This window comes from Lepisma saccharinum, chromosome 11 (assembly GCF_977018435.1).
Source record: "Lepisma saccharinum chromosome 11, izLepSacc3.1, whole genome shotgun sequence".
Taxonomy (NCBI): domain Eukaryota; kingdom Metazoa; phylum Arthropoda; class Insecta; order Zygentoma; family Lepismatidae; genus Lepisma; species Lepisma saccharinum.
The window spans coordinates 67,150,075-67,171,554 of record NC_139239.1 but is presented as its reverse complement, the minus strand read 5'-3'; the positions used below and the strand labels follow the sequence as shown (position 1 = coordinate 67,171,554).

The window sequence follows — 21,480 nt, the reverse complement described above, 5'->3', positions numbered from 1 at the left end:
ATCATTCACTTTTGATCAGCATAGCAACAGCTTTACGACCTACAACTAAGAAAGCCATTTCTTGAACCTGGATTATACTGCGCATTATATAAGAGATATAATTTTTTGTCACTTTTCCCCATCAAAAACACGGTGCGTATTATACACGCATGCGCATTATACATGGTATTATAAAGATAGGGAATATTGTCATTAAGTGCTGCAGTGAGAGAATTTCGCTCGAGAGAATAACACTCGAATAGGCAAGATGAGTGGGTATATGCTCGAAGCCCAGTAGTACATGTATAAACGTAATCTGTCCGTGGTAGTGGGCCCTCAAATATGGATCGTGAGGTGAAATTGAAACTTACGTGAACATAGTCATCATCTCCATGTTAAAATGTAGTTTAGTCTATATTATGAATACAGTGACATATGAAAATGAAATAGATGCTTGTGGGCTCAAACTGCCAGGACAGATATTTTACATAAATTACATTATTGTCGCATTAAAATGATATTCCATTGTAAACGCTCGAACGATTGAGAGTTGAACAAGTTCAAGCGAGCGAAAGTGGTCCTGCACAGTACTCCAAATGTCATTGGTTATTGGTTGATTAAATAGCTCAAGTATACAAATTATACAGATTAGTACAAATATGGATATAGATCAGAGAGCAGTGAAATATTTTAGGTGAAATGAAAAATTTGTAGAAAGTGATATGACCCAAAAGATGCTTTATTTCAATAAAATAATAAGAGTAGTGCCAGATGGAACCCATACTGATCCCTTTTACTAGGCGATGAGTCTGGTTAGCTATTTTTTCTGCACTTCCAAAAGTACTTGAACAAAGATTGTATTTATAGTTTGAGTTTCCAAAAATTGTGATGTATTCATTGTCAGTTTGGTTTGAAATAACACACATCTTATGGAATCTATATTTGTGCAGAAAGAATGGAAATTTCATGATATTTCTAGTGTGAAAAATTTAATTTGTAATAAAAAAAGAGATTTTGTGAGTTTGGTTGCCAATTTTTAAGTACAGCAACTGTTTATGGCGTATGACCTCCCCTCATTTACCTTTGTTAATATTTTATCTGATTTAATTTGCAGGTGAAACTTTCGTGTGTTGTATTCTTGTGTTAACCACATGTAAAATTCTAATATCGTAACTGATATTCTATTTCAGATCAAGTTCGACAAGAAATTGTTAGATTTTGATTATGGTGACGAAGATGATCAAGTTAATGATGATCATCAGAACAGTGATGGCCAGATGCAGCAGCTTCCTGCAGTTCCTGCTTTGGATTCTTTGGGCAGGTATGTTCTTGTTTCTCTTAATTAAAATAAGATGCTTATTTCTCAGAATTGCCCTAAAGTTATTCGTTCTGGAAGAGTGCGAATTACGACTAATCACCTTTTGTCTCTCCCCAACTTACCTTACTTTTTGAGATGCATTCTTTTCAAGTGTGTATTCTTCATGTTGCATAACATAAGATGTGTCACTGAGATTCTAATCTCCATGAATTGTTCTAAACACGCTCACTGAAAAAGAAACTGAAAACAGATATCAATTACTCCTTGGTTGTATCAATGTTGTAAATTAGTTATATTGTAAATTTGCAATTTCCTTTATTTTCCTATTTGTTCTAACTAGGGATGGGACCGATTAATCCGTACTCTATCTTTATTGGCCGATATAGGCATATATCGGTGTATCGGTAAAATTACCGATTATTTTACCAATCCGATACATCAATAAATATCTGATAATTTAATGCAAAATTCTGCCATTTTGTTGTAATTTTTATGGATAATCTCCATGCCCTAATTTCTAATAAAATAAATGTCTAAATATGCAATTTCTTTTTCACTGCAGTCACCTTGAAACACACATTTACTAAAGAGGTCAACGAACCTTTCAGATTCTTCAAGGACTATTTCTAATTTTATATCTGATCGGTAGAATATCGATTATCGGTATCGGTAAATTTTATATCATTACTTTATTGGTATCGGCCAAAATTTAAGATCGGCCCATCCCTAGTTCTAACATATAGTGTATTACAAATATATGTTATATGCTTTATACAATGCTCTAAACTTGTACAGTATATTTCCAGTTTTTTCTAGCACAAAATGGGTACATACAAGAACTATTATCTGTTTTGGTAATTACTATTTATTTTTAAAATTGCAGCATACTGTCTAATCCTGAAGTTCTACGCCAGTTACAAAATTTACAACAGCAAATGTCATTGCAACAAATGAAGCAGCAGCAACAGCACCAGCAGGAAATGGAAGAAAAAATTAGGAAACTTCAAGAGATGCAACGACAGGAGGATGAATTTGATAAGCACCTTGCCCAGACTGTGCCTGTAAGTTAGTAAATCATCAGGTATATCTAATGCAGAGTAGCTGTTCGAACTTTTTTCTCAATTTTTTTTTTTTCACGAAAATATGAGCCTTTTCAAATGTACATGAATTCTGAAGGCAGGTGCCAATTACCACTGTAGTGTTCGGTGGAGAATTCATTTTTGTATGGAAAGTTTGAAAGGGGGAATAAGGGGAAGGGGCTATCATAAACACACAAATGTAGCAACAACATAAACCTAGTCCCCAGCTCCACTTGGAAAGAGATGGGGAGGTTGAGTGTTGAGTGAGAACTTTTCCAGAAAAAAATACTTTCTTTAATAATGTCCGCTTCTGTAGAACTATTTTCAATAGAACGATACCCATTTTGACACCAAACTTGTATAAGCTATTGGATTTTGTCTGTGTTTTGTTTGTGAAACTATTTATATGATAAAAGAATGGGTGAGTAAGAGATAAATAGACCTATTTTTTTTTTTAAAAAAAAAAGATCCTTTAAATTATGGATTTGCAATTTTCAAGAAATGTGTGTGGACAACAAAAATGTTTCTCAAACACCTACCCACTGCCTGCACCCAGAGAAATTTGTATAAAATTAAAATATTTGTGGATTATTGTGCTGCTACTCTTGTGATATTACTGGAGCCACATATTTATAGTGAATAAAAGGTCAAGAACTAGGCACATTTTGGGATCAGAAGTGGTACATACAATGGCATTTTGGTGTTAAACTTGATTTTAAAACTACACTTATTGCACAAAATAAGCATTTTCCTTCTAATAGTACATTTATGTAGTTATCAGAATATTAAGTTTATTCCTGTGTAAAGGAGTCCATCTTTGCTCAAATATTTACAGCAGAATTAATAATATTTCCGTGATTTGCATAACACAGGATAATTCGGACTTCAGAAAGTGTCGCATTGGTAAATAAACTCTAAATTTCATGTTTAATAGTTTATTTTGCAATTAATTTCGTGACAAAGTATGGTAGGAAGATGCACCTCACACCTTTCAAAAATGTGAAACATTTACATTACAATTAGTTATTTCACATTTTATGTTTCCGTCAAAAACGAAATATGCATGCTTCTAGTTATTACATTTTTTTATTATGGAGAGTGGGCCAAAAATTAAAAAAATAACCCAAAATTTAAGTAATCGTAACAGCACATGTGCAAATTACTCACTCGTGGTAAACTGAATAATGCTTTTTTAAGAAAAATCTTAATTTTTTTTTTAAAAAAACAGCTAAAAACTGTTTACTTACGTATTGGCGAGTATTTTGTTGTTTGAGCAATGTTTCGGGGTTCCTACAGCCCCCTTCTTCAGGCTTCACTTGTCACTAGTTTATCCTACATGCCGTGTCACTTATTTAAAAACAAGTATTGGGTTAAAAGGTACATTTGTTTTTTAAAAGAATTTTTTCATTATTTCATTTCATTATTCAGTTTGCAAAATCTAAGTATTTTGGTAACCTTTTGCGGTGACGGGGATGGTGATACAATATTTACACACATTGCTAAGGAATATTTATTTCTTTACAGAAGCTTCCCTTTGCTGCAGAATGTGATCTCAAGCCAGTGGATCAGAACGTTCCAATGTTACCATATGACCATACGGGGGACTACGATCAACGTACTCTACCTTTTGCTTTTCCTGGTGTCGACACTTCCTTACCTCCTCCTGGATACCCCCCTCTTCCTACTGATCAGACAGGAGCTGGCCACCAGTCGTCTCAGGATGTTTCCCAGAAGAGTCCACTGGAAGAAGGGGAACAGGCAGATTCAGAATCTGAGTATCCAGATAGGGATATGTAAGTACTTGGGGTAACTTTTTCTATATTATTTAATCGATTGCATAAACACACTTAAATTTCACTATGTATAAAATAACAATTCTCTTCAAAGGTTAACTTTGGGGAAAAAATCCATTTTTGTGTCTGTGTCACAATTGGGTATTTATATTTGACCTCGGTTACAAGTTTCAGTCTGCAAATGTGTGCAAATTTTTCCACCATAGTTTCACTTCCATTCATTTTCTCTTCAATGGTTCTGATGCTGCAATCAGTATATGATGAGTGTCAGTTTCCAGAAAGCTGCACACAACTTTGGCTATCTGGCTGAACTCCAACCTGACCTGAATTATCTGAAATTTGTCGGTTCATGCACGGTGCCTGGTTAAGAAACAGACACACAAAGACGATATATACAGATATTTAATTACTACAATACAAATACACGATGGACTACACAATAAAGTGTCTGCAGTACGGTCAATTCAGTTGTAGAATGTGCATCTACAGCTCACTTGAAACCATACACATGTGTCACGGTTCCTCTCACGAAGACTTTCTTACGATGACTCTTCACCAATGGCCAAGCAGAGAGTGTGGCCCAGCACTCGGAATGTTCCCGAATTTCATCTGTGGGTGTAAGTTCCCATTTTTAAAGTGTGCGGGAGGTTCCGCAGTTTTTTACTCCCACAGATTTTTAGCTCACACATAATATAAAACCACTTTACACTAAATGAATATACACAAAAAGTAGAAAGAAGATAAAAAAAACCCCACTAATTATATACGAGGCTTGTCCGGAAAGTAAAGATACAAACCAAAAAGAAGATATAAAAGAAATGTATTGCTCGCAACTAAAGTTACACTTGATACACTGATACAGAGGCTATTTCTCCACATAATTGCCACCATTGTCCAAACATTTGTTCCTACGCCGAACAAGTTTTTGTATCCCTGAATTTTAGAAATCCCACCACCTGCATCTGGAACCAAGTTGTGACTTCTTCCCTGACTTCATCGTCATCGGCAAAGTGTTTTCCACCAAGATGTTTCTTGAGTACAGGAACAGGTGGTAGTCGCTGGGTGCAAGGTCGGGGGTGTGTGGCCGATGGTGAAGGACCTCCCATTGAAACTGTGCAAGCAGATCCTTGGTGACATTCGCTGCATGGGGGTGGGCGTTGTCTTGAATAAAGCTGATTTCACTTGTCAACATGCCTCTCTGTTTGTTTTGAATTGCACGTCGAAGATGTTTCAAAGTCGGGCAGTAGGTTTCAGCATTAATCGTTCTTCCAGGTGGCATGAATTCCACCAGCAGGATGCCGTGGCGATCCCAGAAAACGGTTGCCATCAGCTTGCGGGTTGAAATCGACATTTTGAATTTTTTGGCTTTTGGAGAATGGGTATGGCACCACTGCAGTGACTGCTGCTTGGATTCAGGCGTATGGTGGAACACCCATGTTTCATCACCTGTCACAATGGAGTCCAGGAATGCATCTCCCTCTTCTGCATAGCAAGTAAGAAAATCCAGTGCATATCCCAGTCGTTTGGTTTTGTGTTCGTCAGTCAAACATTTTGGGACCCAGCGTGCACACAACTTTCTGTACCCTAACCCACTCAAAACTTCATGAATAGTGGTTTTCGAACTGTCAGGAAACATCACACACAATTCTCAAATTGTCACCTGCCTATTCGCACACACCTCTGCTTCAATACGATTGCGAAGGTCGTCCGTGATCACGGACGGCCTCCCACTTTTCTCTTCATCATGAACATCACGTCGACCTTCTGCGAAGGCACGGCAACATTTCACCACATTTTGACAATTCATTACATTCCCATACAGAGTCACAATTTCTCGGTGGATCTCCGATGGACGCCTGCAAAAACCTGATCTTGGCGGGATTCGGTATCGCCGTTGCCATTTCCAACGCATGTTCCTCGCACAAGACTCAGCGCAGCACTGACGACTCACTCCCAATCTTCGTCGTATGGATCACGGTTACTGCCAGTGTTGCCAACTTTGGTACACATTTTTTCCCTAACGTGCAAATGTGTTTGTATCTTTACTTTTCGGACAAGCCTCGTACATCATTCACTGAACAGTATATTTACCTAGAATACTAATGTCTGTTTGGATGCATAATGATATTAAACTAACACAACGTAAATGACCAAATATAACATCTTATCATTTTTCCCCCAATAGGTCACTTGAAAGTGTGAGAGCTGAAGAGTTGAAAGACCATAGTAGATCTAGGAGTAGATCTCAGAGTAAATCCCACAGACGGAGGAGAAGCCGTTCTAGGTCACGAGATAGGAGAAGGAGGAGGAGATCGAGATCAGGTTCTAGAAGGCGTTCCAGATCAAGGTCACGATCTAGGCGACACAGGTATGTTGCCCATCTGTATGGGGAGTATAAGTTTACATGTTTGTGTCCAGTATTGTGATATTTGGCTGTAGCTGTTTGTATGTTTTTCTCATTAGTAGTCATTTGCATTCTTGGATATTCTATTTTTTATAATTTCATAATTTTATTTATTTTATTTCAACGCCTTATGGTGTTTAGCAAGTAAGGGAGATTTCACACCAAAGTGACAAGCAGCACATGATGTTTCACACCATAGCAGCATACACACTACACAAGTCTACCTTCAACTGATGACATGTGTTGCTTGTCTCTTTGGTGTGAGATCTCCCTATCAAATACATGAAATATATCTTTGTGGGCTTAAAATTGTTACGCCTTGTTCTTTTTTGTGTAAGAACTCAAATATTTGATGTTCAAAATTTAGATACCATCCCCCGGGGCAGAGTGGTTAGCACATCACGCTATGACGACAGGGGTTCCAGATTCAAATTTTGGCCTGTGCATGGGTGTTTGTGAGAGTCCATTCATCAATTTCATCATATCATCATTCATCCCCATCTTCGCAATTAGCCAAAAGTGGCAGAAAAGCAAAGTAAAATCAATAAATCAAAATTTAGGTGGTATTTTATTGTGTGTTGATAACAATACTTTTTCAAACCAATTCCTATCCCTTCTTCAATTACGTAAATGGTTTTCAAAATATCAGCTTGAACTCATTTGGCAAAATTGTTAAGATAAGTTTCGAAACCAACTTTCTGTCCAACCACATCTGCACCTCAGAAACTTGTAAAATGGAACTACTGGACATTAGTTTTGAAATTAATCTTAAGCAATTTACAACTTTAACCTATTTTAATCCTTTCTTATGTCTTAACATCTTGAGATTACTTTCTGACTGAGAAAGGATACAGGAATTAATCAGAAAATTAGAACTTTATTACCCGTGTGTGTGTTCGTTTAGAGCGGTGATGAATATCATGAAATGTTTATATTGGTTTTTCCAGTGTTTTCCTACGACCTGACAATCTCTGTGTATTTTGGAATCAACTTTACAATCAGGGTTGCTACGTGACTGGAAAACAGGGAAAAGTCAGGGAATTTGGTTGGTCAGGGAAAAGTCATGGAATAGTCAGGGAATTTTGCATATTTTCTGGAATTTACATGCATTTTGGAGTTGCCGGAGAACCCGTTACAAAATGAACAAACGGTTCATTTCCACTCCCGAATTCGGTTCTTGTGATTCCAGTCCCCCCAAAAGATTCAGTTCAGAGACTTGTTCCTGTCGTCATTATGACTTCTAGTCTGTTACGTACAAAATTATCGTTCCTTCGCATTTCAATTCTATATTTATTCACTCTCGGATCTAGGTTCTTGGATCCGTTCATTTTGCGACTCGTTCTTGTGAACCTGTTCAAGACCGGAATTTGGAGAGGCATGAGATTTTTCCTTAGAGAACAAGCTACTCAAGACGAAACCTACACACCAGCCATCCTCAGAATTTCTTGCGGAAAAAAATGTTGCTTTAGCTTTGTGTGTGGTGAGGAAATTTTCTTTCTTCAAGAACACACCCGTTCGGAACCCGTTCTCTTTTGATACGTGAAGCGGAGCAGGTTGGTGTTTGGACAGTTCATTGGTTTTGGATCTGCAATAAAGCTTGAAGAGCAGAATTTCACATAACTGGCTGTGGTTGACATCACACTGGACGGGTGCAGACGCCGAGCAAAAACAAAGGGACTCACTACTTCGTTCCCCCCGTGAACCCATTCTGTGAATTTGAGTCCTTCATTTGCGACCCGTCCAGAAGCAACTTGATCAACTAGTTCATTTGCTCGTTGTCGTAGTTTTTTACATTGCAGAGATGTGTTACACCTGAGAAATTAGTGATTTTATGCTGTATCAGTGACATCATTATTCGAATATGCACGTGTTTTGTGCATGTAGAACAAATTTATTTTTAAAAACTGGTGCGAAATAGAGGAATTAAACGTACGCTGGTCACACATTGTTGTTAGGTTAGGAATGTTGGTTTCATGCTGATAGTAATTTTACGTATTGTTTGCATGTAGAATGAAATTATGCTGAAAAGTGGTGAAAACGAGCCCAAGTTCCTTTTCTTTTATTACGATTTCATCATACTACAAATGCAAATTTTACATGGTTTGATTTCGATTTATGTCTGTTAACACATACTGCAGAGTTTTAGCAATTACTTAAGATTTTGTGAATATATGCTTTTGTGGTTAGGTTAGGAATGTCAGGTTTGGTTGTCTTAGAATTAAAATAAAGACCCTGAATTTAGAATTAAAATAAAGACCCTGAATGCACTCTACTAAGGTTCCGATTTATTTCTACATTCATTCCCACTAGTTTACGATACTTACTGTCGCTTGTCAACCGGAGAATACCTTGTCCGTGGGAAGCGTGTATGATTGAGTAAGGTCATTTTGAAGTTTTTCTTTCAAGATAAATAACTTTTTTCGAATCCAAATAGTGCTCATTATTTTAAGGAAAGTTCAAATTTCGTGTCACAATGATTGCCAAAATTCTATGATAATTAGTCTTGCTGCTAGGAAAATTTGAAAAAAAAATATCAGAAAACATTCGGAACTGTTACCTTTTAAAAGACAGATTTCGATGTTTTCCGTAATATAAAATTGGTTCCAGCATGTGAAAAACTCAAATAATGGAGATATTTGATTCCAAAGTATGGCCCGCGTATATATTTTTTTAGGTGTATGGTTGGTCACCGGCCCCATTCAAGTTCTGAATTTACGTAATATGTACTATTTTCAATAAATTAAAAAAATATAATTATTAAACTTATTGCATATTTTCTAAAGGTACATAACCTAATTTTCTGTTGTTTCTCATTTGTATTGATATAGGCTAATTGAGGTTACATTGTAAAGCTTTGATATATGCCACATTTTTTAATTGATTTTTTACACCACCTTAATTGTAATGACGTAGTGAAAATGGGGAAGTACAATAGTTATTTATTTTTTCATTGAATAGCTAGCATTATATTAATCACTTGGTAAATTTTCAGCTAATAACTGTGTATATTCATATTCATAATAATTAACGTGCCTGCATATTTAATTGAAAAACATGAGGTTCAAAAGCAAAAATCATAACGACAAACATGTCTGGAAAAAATTATTTCTGGATTGGAAAACCTGGAAAAGTCAGGGAATTTCATAATCAAAAAATCGTAGCTACCCTGACAATGCAATTCTTTATTTTTAGGTCCAAGTCAAGAGATAGAGAACGAGATCGTGAAAGAGATAGGGAGAGAGAGAAAGAGAGAGAGAGGGAAAGGGAGAGAGCAAGAGAACAAGAAAAAGAAAGAGAGAGGGAAGCCGAGAGAAGTAAAAAGGGCTTACCTCCAATCAAGAGAGATCATTTAAGTGGTAAGTTGTGTGTGTAACATGACCGAGTCTTGGAAACTTGAATATTTGGTGTTTTGCCTCCTCGAAATATTCCTGTTTCAGCTTCTTGTCAGGTCATTGGTGTTCATGTGTGATTGTTCCTTTGTCAGGTTTATCTAATCACCTGAAATACAAAGTAAAATCAAAAAAATCTAAGTACAGTGTTTTCTATTTGGAATTTGTTAGTTGGCCTCCTATCTACTGTAAACTATAGAAATTACTTACATACTTTCATTTGTTGCACTGATGTTTCAGTGGCATTTTATTCTGTGTTTGTGTTGCCAGAAGAAATATTTATTAAAAAAAAAAACACCCAAGCTTTGGGTGTCTTAAGACTATAGTGGGACCCCGATTTTACGTTCTTGTTTTTTACTTTTTTACATTATACATTCAATCTTGATGGTCCCAACATAGTAAAATGTTATAAAATTTTTCTTGATTTTACATTTTCCAGCATTTTAAGTTTATTCAGTTTGGTCCCCTTGTAAAATCGAGTTTCGGCTGTATTATTCAGAATAGAAAAATCTAAAGTATTAATTCGTGGGCTGTTCAATAAAGAATGTACATTAATTTTTTTGGCAACATAGTGTACTTGAATCTCTTAAGGGCAGTAGGGTCTAGCTCTGTAGCACAGATTTCATTGAAATATTTTGAAGACTGCAATTTCAGAAATGAAACAGGATTGGGAAAGGTCTTGTATTTATATTGTACATGTTATATGGAACAACACACACTTTGTCATGGTATCCTGCTTGCCACAACTTGCTTACTCAGAGCATGTGAGATCTAATCGTTAATGCAATAATGTTTGCAATATTGTTTCTTCAAAGTAATGTTACTACAACATCTGTTTATATTATGGTAATATAGTACATTTTTATTACTTCCAGTTTGCAGTACAACATTGTGGGTGGGACATCTATCACGGCTTGTACATAATGAAGAGCTGTCAGATACATTCGGATCGTATGGTGATATAGTCTCTATTGAAATGATTGCTCCCAGAGGTTGTGCGTTTGTGTGTATGAATCGAAGACAGGATGCATATAAGGCACTACAAAAATTGAAAAATCATAAACTTCAAGGAAAATCAATTACTGTAAGTATGAAATCAGAGCATCTGAATATATGAGGAAATTGTGCATGAGCATGTGCTTATGAGAACACACTCACACAGTCCAATGAAGCAAAATGTTATAACGTTTCCCAGATTATACATTCTCTCACATTATAAATTTATTAGACACAGTACTCTGAAGAAAAAGTGTAATTGATGTTCTACTGTATATTCAGCCATTTTTAGTTTGTTTTTTTATCTCTCTCATAATTTAAATAGGTTTGAGCAGATACAGTGGAACCTTTCAAAAGATGAAAAATGAACATTACCATGTGTTATTTCACATTTTGTGTATTCTTGCTCTGTTGGGACCATGAATATTGAATATATACTGTGCGAAAATGGAAAATTGGGATTTCCACTGGACTATTCTCAATGTTTTGGCATCTACCAATACAAATGTTATTACATTCAGAGGTTATCAATAAGTTTAAGTGCTTATGCAGACCAGTATAATTTCAGAACCCGGGTATATTTTAAACTGTGGAAAACTATGTGTAAATTGTGTTATTTGATGCTGGTATATACATATGTAACAATAACATATTCATTCATTGACCTACAATAACCTAAATCAATCAACCAATCAATTGAAGTGGTATTGCCTTGTCCCTACTTTTGATTTAAGTCCACTTTATGCACAAATAGGCTAATCAAGACTGGACCTACAATTTAAAGAGAGATCCAAACCACTATGTGCTTACACTAGTCATTGAACACAGGACCCCTTTATTACAAGGTGGTAACCACCTATTAACTAGTTGATGAATGCATGTAATTTTTACTTTTGTAATAATTTGTACAGCATTATATGTTATTTTTGCTCTTTAGCTGGCATGGGCTCCTGGTCGAGGCGTCAAAGGAAAGGAGTGGAAAGACTACTGGGAGGTAGACTTAGGTGTTTCCTATATTCCATGGAACAAACTGACCACGGAAACAGACTTGGACGCTTTGGAGGAAGGAGGAATGATTGATGATGATACAGTTCCAGATTGGTTGAAGAGCAAAAGTGAGTATTTTGAATGAAATTCCATCTTTTGTGTTATCTAGTCATGGGTACTCATTTTGGTCTTGTATATGCGCGTAACCTTAGATTAGTATTTTTTAAACCTGCATACTTGGTTTTAGGTCTCATCCACTTCCTTTGACGTTGCACATGGGATAGATATGTGATGTTGTGGTTCTTATGTGTTTTCTTTTGCTGTGGTTTTCATTCTTGCCCCTGTTTTGAACAGATATAGCCTGCACAGGACATGGCAATAATTGAATACATGCGGACAGGGGTAGAAAATACCATTACCTTTTTTTTTTTTTAAATAGCGAGTTCAGTATGTGATTTGTAAGATTTGTTTTCTGTATCACATGTATCATTAAATCAGAATAATAAACGTTCCATTATAAATTTTTGCAGCAATGTAATAAGTCGACCATATATTATATTGTATTGCATAGTTATTCACACTGTTACCAGTTGTGCCTTCATTAGGAAGGCCACTCTTGTGCAGTAATTAATTACTTTTAATTCAATCTTTTATTTATTATTTAAATGTTTTAAGATCAAATTTCACATCTTATCTAAGTTGGATTCATGGCTTTCTAGCCCGTATTAGGAAAAAAATGCAGGCTCCTGAGAAAAAGGGGCTAATGCCTGAATTGTTTTTAGTTTTGACTACCCCTGCATATGGGGAATGGCATAGAACTTTACTGTTTTACTGATGTAAATGTTAAATACAAAACAAGAGTGGAAAATTAGCTCTTTGATGTATTTAAAATGTATAGATATACTGGAGAAATATTTCTCAGATGTTGCTTAAAATTATGAGCAAATTTCCACCTATACTCAGAAAAGTTGTATTTTTATTGTACAGTCTGGAGAAAATTGCCATTGCTATGGAATCATTCAAAACACACTGTAAAATTCATATGATATTTCTTATTGGCAGGCAAGCCCAATAATGGCAAAATCAAGAGGCAATACACAATGCAAGATTAGCTTTACAATAAATTCGTAAATAATTTTCTCCTGACAGTATCAGAGTAGCCACCTTGTATATATTTCTCTACATGTGCATTGTTTATCTTTTCACGCAGTTCATGCTAGTCAGCAGGCAGTTCTGCAGCATGGTTCTCTACCAATCGAACTTCCTCCCGAGCTACCAAGGACAGCTCCTCCAGGCTTTATTCCCATCCCAGAAGCCATCCCAGCTCCTTCCGTGACGGTCGCTGTGACGTCAGCAGCTGCAGTTGCTGGGGTTCATTCGGCACCAACGTTGGTTGGGGGAGCCCCACCTCCTGGTGTGGTGGATACCTCTCAGCCTCCACCAATGATGCCGTCTGTTGATGCAACCCCTCGAGTTCCACCACCTGGATCTATGCCGCTGGTTCCACCATTCCCGATACCAACAGTTCCGCGTAAGTAGCATTCATTCTATTGCAGCTAATAAATTATTTATACCTCAGTAGAGAAGCAATATAAGATATCAAAGATAGAAGTATTGGGTAGTCTATAAGTCTGGAAACACCCAAACAAATACGTATGAGAAACATTTTGATGAATTATTTTCCTGTAGTTTACGGTTATTACAAGCATAAGAAAACAATTTTTCTTTGTGACGTTTCAGGAGAACACACGCTCCTTTCATCAGACATTTATTTTCATTTTGACTAAAGATACAGTTATAACATATGGCATAGAACTTTACTGTTGTATGTTGACATAACATTGTCAAATTCTTTGCATCCATTCATATGGGATAAAGTAAACACAGCTACACAACAAGTTGTAGAACACTACAACAAGCTTTCAGAAAGGAAACTTGATAGGAAATTCTACCAGCTAATTCAAGAAGAACAAGTTATATACAACAACAATGAAAGAAGGGAAGCAGTTAATGTCACTGGTAAAATAAAAACTAAGAACATTGACAACAGATTATTTATAAATCTTACGGATATTGAGGTACCTGATGAGTATATAGAAATTTTTCAATTCGGAATGAAATTTTCAGTTGGTAGTGCTTATATACACAAGGAAGATTTTGTGATTTCAATAGAGAAAGCACTGAATTCTTAGATGATGAGGAGGAAAAGAGAAAATTATGAAGTCTCACACATGATGCTCTTGATGAACGGTTAAGTTTTAAATACAACAGAAGAAATAAGAGAGGTCCAAAATACACAGAACCGGAGAAAGAGCATATAAGGTTGGGGAAAAAAGTTCATGGTTTCAAGATCTGGTTGAAAGAAAACGACATTTTCTTAATAAAATCGGACAAGGAAAATAAACCTGTCCTTATCCGAATTAAGGACTATCAAGAAAAAATGGAAGAATGTTTCAAAGTAAACAATTTCACAGAAACCTCTTGAAACCCTATAACTAAAATAATAAATGAGGTAAAGAAAGTGATTGAAAGCAGTATCACGATACCAAGAGAAATGAAGAAAAAACTCATTGTCAAAAATTCAACTCTGCCGATTGCCTTTGGACTACCAAAAACTCACAAACCGGGAACTCCAATACGACCCATCATTGCAACTTTCACACATCCTGCATACAAACTATCCAAATATTTAGTTGAAAGACTTGCTATAATTAAACAACAAACACCATTCAGTGTTAAGAATGCATATGAAGTGAAACAGAAACTAAAAAATATTGTTTGGAATAATGAGTATCGTATTGCAAGTTTTGATGTTGAAAATTTATATCCTAGTGTCCCAATAGAAGGTGCCACAGATGCATTACACAGATGGCTTATTGAGATGAAGGTTAACCCAGTAGAATCATGGGAAATGGTTCGATGGTTTACTGTATGTGCAAATTACAATTACTTTATATTTGATGGCAAAATCTATCAGCAAAGTAATGGTCTATCAATGGGAAACCCAGTATCCGGAATCATCTCCAGCATTTTCCTTCATTACATAGAATCTCCAATTGTTAATGTGATAGGTGCGGATATCAAACTCTACATCAGATATGTAGATGATGTGCTAATTATTGCTAAAAATGAGAACACCATCATGGACGTATTTAAATTGTTAAATGAATCACATCGTCGCATAAAATTCACTTGCGAACCCATGAATAACAATGTAATTTCTTTCCTTGATCTGCAAATTAAGACAACTGACTCAACAATTCAAACATCAGTCTATAGGAAAAAATTAGCGGGGGAAAAATACATCCATGCCAATTCAGAACATTCGCGTATAACAATGGATAACATATTTTTAAATTTTTTCCTGAGAGCACAAAGACTATGTTCTAATAATGAGGATATCAAAAATGAAGAAGAAAGGCTTTTTAATATAGCAGAATAAACCAAATCAAAAAACAAGTCGCAAGAAAACTAAAGGAAAAGAGAAATACAGATAAAGATGAAAAATCTGTTGAAAAGAAATTTGTGTGCATTCCATTCCACAAGGGATTCTCACATAAAATTGCAAACATTTTTAGAAGTTTTAATTTCAAAATTGTTTGGAATGTACATTTAATGAATTCAAAATGAGAAACTCTCTACCAGATGTGGAAACCACAGGAATATATAATATAAGTTGTTCATGTTCAAAGGATTATGTGGGACAAACAGCAAGGAAAATGGCAATAAGATGGCACGAACACGATTTGGACATTATAAATCTAAACCCAAGAACAAGTTTGTCAACTCATATCATCGAAGAGAAGCATTTAAAGAGAAGGGTTTTAAAAAGATTAACGGGAAACACAAAGTTGAATGTCTGGGAAAAACACTGGAATAAATTAAATATTGAAAATGGTAACATAGATCCAGTATGGAGTTTTCTTTTTCACAAATGGAGTAAGCCATTTAAAATTTAATGTAACAGAAAACATCAAGAGACTTTGTGAAAACAATGATGAATTTGAATTACCTGATGATATTTGGGATTAAAAATAAAAAAATCTGAAATAAAAATAAAACACTGCTTTTTTCACAGTTAAGTTGCTATATTACAACAATGTAACATTGACAACATCCATTATATAACGGATTCTTTTTCTTTAAAAAATTACTAACCATTGCCTCCTAGGCAACCATTTATGTGACATAACAAGACTACACGCTACCCTGAAGACGGAGGCAGATTCGGCCTCCGAAACGTAGGTAAAAAATTTATTTTTTTGTAAAAATTAACAGTGGTTAAAAGTCCAAAACTCCATGATGAATAAATCACCACTGATTAGCTACAAAGAAGAATTGTTATAACTGTATCTTTAGTCAAAATGAAAATAAATGTCTGATGAAAGGAGCGTGAGTTCTCCTGAAACGTCACTGTTTTCTTATGCTTGTAATAACCGTAAACTACAGGAAAATAATTCTATAATGCAAGCAATGCATACATACAAGAAAAACTAACATTTTGATGTACAGTCAAATCTCGATACAACGACCTTTCACACTTCCCGGGAAAAGGGTTGTTATTTCGAAGGGATCGTTATTGGAATTTGCACCAATTTTGATGCTCAAACGGAGCTTAAATGGACACAAAGATTCCTAGTAGACGGTAACACCATTTATAAATAACGCACATAACACAAGGCTAACAATCCTGTGTAGTTATACAACCTGTTATGCAGCACAGGATGCATGTTGAGAGAAGGAAAAAAGAACATGAAAATGTTTTCACAAAAAAGAATTTAAAATAATGTTGTTTTCTTTTAATTTTGCACAGTCGTTGCTCTTCCACGAAATTTTTACAACTCTAGTTCATGAGAAACTCGTTTCTACTGAGACCGACAGAAAAGAAAACCATCTCTCGTTTATCGCAAGCGAAACTAGCAGAATCTTGACAGCAGTCACACTGGCGCCAGCAAAAGTCTGGAGATAAAACAGGCAGAATGAATGTTGGATTTTATACGGGTCTACTAGATTACGCTTGGGAGAAAAAAAAATGAGGATGTAAATTTCTTTCTGGTTTGGGTGTGTAAAATATGTTGTAATAAAAGTCACATTTTCTTTGCTTCAGCAAACTTCATATTCATCACCCTCCCCCTCCTCTATTCCAGGGAGCAGTTCAAACTCTTCCTCGACTTGCATTGTAATCTGCCCTGAAAAAGGAAGCACACAACTCGGAATCTGTTTGCACCGAACGTGTATCCTAGGACACATTAAACAGTGTTGCAATTAATAATCATTCGGGTTTGGAATTGAATTTTACTTTAAACTGTGTATTTAGTCCCAATTAGCCCATCAGCATAAAATGAACTCAAACATGTGCATTTTCAGATATCAAAATGGGAGATTGTTTTACTCTCATGTTAATCATGATCATCATTTAATGATGGATTTAGGAGTATTCTTGATGTCAAACACCCGCTCCGCCAAAAGTTTTCCCCTTGAATAACTTTTTTTTTTATTCGGTCTCAGCATCCATCCCTACATTGAGCAAATTTTTTTTTTTTTTTTTTTTTTTTTTTTTTTTTTTTTTTTTTTTTTTTTTTTTTTTTTTTGCATATGAATGGTTCTGAAGAAACGCGACGATTATATTGTGTGCATTTTCTTTTTTTAACACTGCTTTTGAGTGTTCAAGAAGTTTATTCTTGTGACAGGTGCAAAATAACAGTAACAGTTTTGCTTACCAGAAGGTGCAGAACATGAAGTTGTTTTAACTCTTGTTTTTCTTTCTGGAGATTGAATTTCGTTATCTTCAAATCAAAAGAGCTTTGCGAGATTGAAAACAGTGACTTTTTCCTTCGCGTGGGATGAGTCCTGGCTGTTATTGGCAAGCGGCAGCTTTGCAGACGCTAGACAAAATACTGGTACCACAAGGAGACCAGTGGGGAGTTGGAGCAACAGGTGACAGAAGAGAAAAATCCTCGACATTTTTCAGAGAATGCAACTGTCGAAGACCAAACTTTTATTAGCAGTGTGAAGAAGAAAGCAATTATCCTTGCCCTTGCTTTACGATTTATCATGCAACAGACAATAATACGGGCAATATTTCCTATGCAGACAACAGCATTGAAAAAATAAAAGCACCTGAATTATGCATACACCACATTGCCATACACACCAGTGGCTGGGGAGGGGGTTACTTTTTTTTCTTGTCCTACAGTTTTTGTTCGTTTTCAAGAATGTATCCATAGCTAGTTGCTCCATTTTAGATGTCAAAGGAAAGGAGGAAGGGTCCACTTCCACCCTCACCTGTAATCTGGCTGTGTGTGCACACAAGCAAGAAAATCGTGGCTGAAACAATCGGCATTGCCCCCCTCTCCCACTCCCAAATTTGCTGACAGGAAAAGAGGGAGAAGTCACTCAGCCAACGGAACACTTTTTTCCCACGGCACAGTAACGTATGAAGTGGGAAACTGGAGTTTTGATGCACGTAAGATTGAAGTAAACTTTTGCGGAAACCTGGATGACAATGCATTAAGCGGGTTAATGATCTTTTGTTGCCCTCTGTGGCTTCGATTATCTGTAAGAGTTTCGCTTTTCTATGAAGTGTTACAGGGAAGAAAGAACACGTTTTGAATGAAAGTGGTTGTCGACTACAAGGCCAAGAGTTGTTCACTCACAGGGAACCTGCTGAACTCTAGGTCAGAGCTAGTCAGATGAGCGAGACTTTCAGGCGACACGCGTGTGTATTTTGGAACATTCCTGCGATCTTATCTCGCATTTCTCATGTAGCACTGGTGAATATTTCCAAAGTGGTGCATTGGTGGATGAAAGAGCTTGACCTGCCATGCACATTGACAAAGAATGCAAGTCCAGCAGTCATTTCGGTCGCTTGTGCCAGTGAAGTGGGTATACAGTGCTACTGGTCATGGGAAGGAGCCTTGTGATGGTGTAGGAGGCCTGATGAAGCTACAAAACATAATCTTTCCAGCCCAACTACAGCTGCAATTCAGAATGCCGAGGATTTTACAAGAGTGGTGAAGTCATACACATCAACAGCCCTCATCCTGTTGACCAAAGAGGAAGTTGAAGAATTCCGCCAGCAGAAAATAGAAGAATGGTCAAACCAAACTACCCCTGTGAAAGGCATTCAGAAGACACATGGACTCACAATGATGGGTGAACCTATATTGCACGAATTTTAAAGAGCAAGAAAGAAGAAATTTCATTTGTCTAACTAAGATCTCAGAAACTGCAGGAGAATATTCAGATTCACAACCTACAAAGAGGGATGTTTGTGGCCTGTGTGTATGACTGTGACTGGTGGATTGCAGAGGTTATAGATATCAATTGTGAATTAAATTAAATCATCGTGAACTTTATGCTACCACATGGACCGGCTGCTGGATATAGATTTCCAGCTGCAAGACAGCAACACCATCACCAGTGCTCACTTCCAATTCGCGATGTTTTAAATATTGTGGGTGCCCCAGTTCCTATTGGTTCAACAGGAAGGCATCACTCAATATCTAAGAAAGATACTGATGCAGTTGAACAAATTTTTAGTTTATTGAATAGTTAATTTCAGTTCTAAGCAGAGTGCATAGAAGTGGTATGCTTTGGAACCTGTAATATGTTTTGGAACTTGCACATATATTTTGGAAGCTTTAATATGTTTTGATAGCTGTGTCTGTTACTTATCTTTATGAAGAATTAAAATGCCATGTCAAATAAGACTAGATTTTGATTTCATGAGACCAATATGTGAGAATGTGGTAATGGAAACTGGTTAAAAAAAAAAAAAACCGAAGGCTACAGCAAGAGAACTTCGACACACATTTCCAAACGGAGGTTATCATTTTAATCAGAAACTTATTTCCTTTCAAATACAAAAAAAAAAAAACAGCAACAAAATATCTTGAACCGTTCCAGAGATAGAGCATTTTAATATTTTGCCGAAAATTGCACATAGAAATGACGCCCGAGGTGCCATCTTTGGCAGCCTGTATCTCGGGGCAAGGAATTTTTTTTCGACAAAACAAAAAAATACAGGAATTCTTACTTTGTCCTGAATTTCAACATACGTTTAATTCAATAACATCTGAGACTATGAAGGTAAGATTTTTTCTTTGCCTGCCTGAATTGATATGGACTATGCCTACAGTACTATGTTTCACCATAGTCCCCCCTAGTTCAATGCACCTATGCCAGCGTTTGATAAGGGCACTGATTCCACAGGAAAAAGACTTGAACATGTGCGTAGCCACTCATGCACCACTGACTGGACTTAGTTGTCATTCTGGAACCTCGATCCACTTAGTACATCTTTCAGTGGGCCAAAAGTGTGGAAATCAGAAGGTGCAAGATCAGGCAAATATGGAGGGTGGGGTAAGCACTTAAACTTTAGATCCTCGATGGTAGACAATGTGACACTGGCAGTGTGTGGCCTCGTATTGTCATGGAGCAAAAGCACACCAGTGGACACCAGACCACGTCGTCTGTGCAGAATGGCTGGTTTCAGTTTCTCGCACAAAAGTTTGGAGCAGGTGGTACTGTTTACATTATTATCTCTGGGGATGTAATGTTCAAGAATTGGCTCCTTGTGGTCCCAAAACAAAGTTAACGACCTTTCCGGCACTCCTTTGAGCACGCACCTTCTTTGGTATGGAGTTTCTTCAACACTGGTTATGCCCTGTTTGAACTTCTCAGCTCACTCGTACACTTGTGATCGACTCATGCAGTTCTCACCGTACTGAACGACTCATACTGTTGTCACCGTTCTGAACTGTCATGCGGCGATGAATTTCTATCAGTTTCACGCCTTCATTCAACAAGAATCTCACGATTCTTCACTGTTCCAGCTTGGAACACTACTGTAAGGGTGCCGCCATCTTGTGTAACTGTTTCCCATCGTCCCGTGCATGAGGCAGGCGTGCCAGCCCCAGCTATGAATAGCTTACAGATGCTGGAACAAAATAACAAACATATAACAGTCATGGTCGTATTTTAGATTTTTTATACTAGTTTTCCGGTTATTTATTGAATGTACCTTGTATTTTATTTATAGTACTACTTAGTTTCATATTATGCACCAAACAGCCACTGCTCAGTTAAGTGTTGGGTGTTTCCAACTACCTCTTATTATGTAATATGATCAGGTCAATTTAGACATGACACACCTTAATCATTCATTAGGGTTGAGTCGATACCAATTCCAATGCATTGGTATCAGTCGATACCTGTGGTGTTGGCATCAGAAAGTATTGTTTGGATTTTATTTACCAATACCAGCCAATACTTTTTCTTTAGAAATTCTTTATTCATGGGCAAAGTTCAGCCTGTGGCTGCTCTACCACTTACCACTTAACTGGCATTTTGATCATGTGCAGGGTCCGAAGAAAGTCTGTGCAACACTAATTCTCCTGGAAGTTTTGCAGCTGGCCCCCATGGTGGAGTGGTTAGCATATTGCGCTATGATGCCAGAGGTCCCAGGTTCGAATCCCAGCCTGGGCATAGATGTTTGTGAGTGTCCATTGATCAATTTCATCACATCATAACT

General features: G+C 36.6%; 1 protein-coding gene across 7 annotated transcripts in view; it reads left to right on the top strand.

The window, feature by feature from the left end:
• The window catches only part of LOC145994882 (uncharacterized), a 90,544-nt gene that overhangs the window by 18,627 nt on the left and 50,437 nt on the right, over positions 1 to 21,480 (top strand). For all 7 annotated transcript variants that reach the window (XM_083131331.1, XM_083131328.1, XM_083131326.1 and 4 more), the window contains exons 5-12: positions 1,170 to 1,300; positions 2,181 to 2,358; positions 3,901 to 4,169; positions 6,355 to 6,537; positions 9,766 to 9,929; positions 10,838 to 11,046; positions 11,896 to 12,073; positions 13,156 to 13,476. In XM_083131331.1, the coding sequence (XP_082987457.1) occupies positions 1,170 to 1,300; positions 2,181 to 2,358; positions 3,901 to 4,169; positions 6,355 to 6,537; positions 9,766 to 9,929; positions 10,838 to 11,046; positions 11,896 to 12,073; positions 13,156 to 13,476 (1,633 nt within the window). The remainder of the gene's footprint in view (positions 1 to 1,169; positions 1,301 to 2,180; positions 2,359 to 3,900; positions 4,170 to 6,354; positions 6,538 to 9,765; positions 9,930 to 10,837; positions 11,047 to 11,895; positions 12,074 to 13,155; positions 13,477 to 21,480) is intronic.